The 3,649-nt window shown below is 21.5% G+C and overlaps 1 protein-coding gene across 1 annotated transcript; it reads left to right on the plus strand.

Moving 5' to 3' along the window:
• The first annotated feature begins 1,327 nt into the window (after positions 1 to 1,327).
• Positions 1,328 to 3,220, plus strand: LOC102674887 (putative acyl-CoA-binding protein). Its single transcript, XM_006619378.2, has 3 exons — positions 1,328 to 1,500; positions 1,645 to 1,759; positions 2,151 to 3,220. The coding sequence occupies exons 1-3, from the start codon at positions 1,486 to 1,488 to the stop codon at positions 2,288 to 2,290; spliced, it is 270 nt and encodes an 89-aa protein (XP_006619441.1). The 5' UTR covers positions 1,328 to 1,485; the 3' UTR covers positions 2,291 to 3,220.
• Positions 3,221 to 3,649: the final 429 nt, after the last annotated feature.

Consider the following 3,649-nt stretch of genomic DNA (forward strand, 5'->3'; position numbering starts at 1 on the left):
TTTAATAATATCTAATAATATCTAAATTGTTAAAAAATATAAATAACTATAATGTATTCAATTAGTCGTATCACCGGATGTACACAAAACCACGTGATCGATATCTAGGGAATCAGAGTCGATTTACAATCTTAAAATTTATATGTAAAAAAAAATTATTTTTACTTAGATTTTAAACTTTTTAAATTAAATAGAAAAAAAAGAAGACGAATTTCGTCAAATAAATAGCAAAAAATTATAAATATAATACATTTTCATAATAATAATCAATAATATAAAATTGCATGATAAGCATTGATACATTTTATGCAACAATATAGCATATTTTTATGGTAATAATTAATCAGTATAAAATATAATCGCATGGTAAGCACCGATATATAAGTATGATAAACAGAATGTTTTACGTAATAAAATTTGATTTTGATATTAATATTTTACTAACTAATAATTAATATTATCAAATTTATCATAAATGATATCAATAATATCAATAAATGATATCTTTTTTTTATATCCAATAATGATTCATTGAATGTTATATATACAATTTGAAATGTATTGATATTTATAGAAAATATGCATTAATTTATTCATTATCTCATTGATTCTAATTCATTATGTATTTATTCATTTATACTGGTAGTGTACTTATAAAATATTTATAGCGATTTATAAGCATTTTTTTTAGCCATTATCGAAAATAAGAAACGTTAAAAACATATTATTAACAATTTAAATCTATTTAAACATTTTATTTTTCGAAATTATTTATAAAAATTTAAATTAATTTATTAAAAAATTTATTTTTATAAAAAAGTATTATATAGTATTTGTAATATTTCTAATATTATTTTCAATGCCATTTTTAATTTTTAAAATTATATGTATGTATTTTTAAAGTTAATATAAAATAGAAAAAATATTTCGTATATAAATTTAATATTAGGTAAAATAAATAAAAATTTATCAATTATATTTAGATTACAATTTTTAATTCAAGTAGAATGACATTAAAAATGGATTTTTAGATTTTTTGTTATAAAGATAAATTGCGCAATAACAATTTATCAATCAGATTTTCATAATTTTAATATTAATAATATCAATAATTTTAATAATAATATTATCAATATTTTACTATAATAATTTGTTATAATATACACATTATAATAAATATATACACATTATAATAAATTTTTATAGTATATATATATATATATATATATATATAAAATCTACACATATAGATAATATATGTATATATGTGTATATATATTTTTTATTAATGAAGATTTCTCGAACATTATTGGTAATCATAAATTATGACTCATGATTATACCAAATGGAATATTGAAGTGGGGGAAACTTAAACGAATCTTCCCAGCCAATGTTCTGCAGTTCTGAACCAGTGCTTCACAGTACTTACATAGAGGTTACTTAACTTAAAGTATCAAAGTTTCAATATTTTTTGTTATTAAAACAATGACTCTAGACGAAGTAATTATTTTTATTTTTATTATATTTCTAATTATTTAATTTTATTTTAATGTTTCTTGAATTATATATTGTATAATGTTTCTTGTATTGTATATATTATTTTAATGAAAGTTATTTTTTTGTTTATATGTTTTTTTTTATCAGAAATTTAAGAAAGCTGCAGAGGAGGTGAAGGAATTAAGTGCTCCAGCGTCAGATGCTGATTTGCTTGAATTATATTCACTGTACAAGCAAGCTACTATTGGAGATTGCAATACATGTACGTAAAACAATATAATAATTCACTTAAAAAATGATATTCTATTTTAGTTTTGTTATTTACTATATTATATGGTATAGAAAATATTATATTTCTATAAATATCTAAAATATTGTAAAAAATCCTAAAAGAAGATAGACTGGCTAGACTTTGGACTTTTTTAATACCAAAGAATTCAATTTACATTCATTATAATATTCAAGTTTATTTTAAATTTAATTTTTACTTTGGTCTTTCTTAATTTGCAATGCTAATTATCCACTTCTAGTAATAATTATATGCAGAAACTTGAATTAAAATTTGAATGAGTTATTTTTATGATTTAAAAATTTTCATAATTCTGTAATTATATAATATTATTTTTTTTTAAAAGAATATTGTAATTTTATAGCTAAACCAGGCATGCTGGATTTCAAAGGCAAAGCAAAATGGGATGCTTGGGATAAGAGGAAGGGCATGAGTCAAGATGCTGCTAAAGAGCAGTACATTCATAAGGTGGAAGAACTGATATCCATCATTGGAAAGAAGTAATTTGCAATATTGAAAATTTATATAGAAATTTTTATCTAATTTTATCTTTTTTATATTCTTATAAACGTGCAATTTATTATATTTTATACCAGGGTATAATAGTTGCAAAAATGTTTAAATACTTTTTGAAATAATTGTTTTGATGTTATATAAATAATTTAAAGATCTATATATTGTATAAACAAGAATTATTATAAATACAATAATATTAAAAAGGAATTGATATATCGAATTGACGAATTAATTTTCTCGTGGTAGCTGAATTTATTTTGCTATCACTGATTAGCTATATACAACGTCGATGTTGTTAACTTGGAACAAGTTAACATATACAGTATATGCATTATAATGTACTTAATACATATACACGATTTTTAATACCACATCGAAGCGTATAATGATGAAAATATTAAAAAAGAAATGTAATTTTCTCTTCATTTAAACTTTTACATTGTTCACCTACTGTTTTTATATAAATTATATTCTAAATTTTGTTATACGAATATTGTAAATTCAGAAGTTGAGGAAAGAAGAAGAAATAAAGTGACAATTATTTTGATACAATATAACATTTTAAATTAAACGTTGAACTTCCATATAATTGTTATTCTAAACATAAAAAAATCATCAGACAAAATATAATGTTGAATATCGATAAAGTGTAATGAAATATATTAACATACATTAATGATGTTTTTTTTTCTCCACGTTTAACATTTTTTTGCTTATTATTATATACACATACACAAGAAACTAACTAAGAAAAGCAAATAGGATTACGACATTTAAATTGCTTATGAAGGAACATTTCCGCAACACAAAAACTTAGCCCTGTTTATGCCTCAATTTTGTTTATAGATCCAATTATAAAGAAAATGGAGCACATTTCTTCCATAGTGAATGCTTTACTGCATTTCAAAAATAAAAAAAGAAAAAAATCTAATATAGCAAAAACTGTCGTAATACAATTTTATCTTTTAAGAGCACTTGTTAGCAAATCGATCTTGATGTTTAAAACGAATACGCATGATGGAATTCATTCATATGTGTATGTGTGTGTCCTATTCGCATAAAAATGAAATATGTGTATGTATAATACGTTAAATTCGTTCAAACTCAGTCGATGTGTATATATGTGTTCGAAATTACAACGCGACTTACTTACAAATAAAAAACTAGCAATTATAACTTACGATATAATGAATTAATCCTCTAAGAAATCTAGAATAAGCGAAACTTACCGTATTAAAAGTAAAACGCCAGATTTTGAACGGAAACGACGCGCTATCTATAAAACGCAACAGAATGTTCTGTAATAATAACTTTTATCTGTTTTTTTTTTTTTTTTTTTCACAGAAA

This window comes from Apis dorsata, unplaced genomic scaffold (genome assembly GCF_000469605.1).
Source record: "Apis dorsata unplaced genomic scaffold, Apis dorsata 1.3 scaffold_407, whole genome shotgun sequence".
Taxonomy (NCBI): Eukaryota; Metazoa; Arthropoda; class Insecta; order Hymenoptera; family Apidae; genus Apis; species Apis dorsata.

What these genes read in the sequence shown, in the direction of transcription:
- LOC102674887 (XM_006619378.2), top strand. An exon ending in TATTGGAGATTGCAATACAT is followed by an intron (nt 1,760 to 2,150) that starts GTACGTAAAACA and finishes GTAATTTTATAG; the next exon opens with CTAAACCAGGCATGCTGGAT.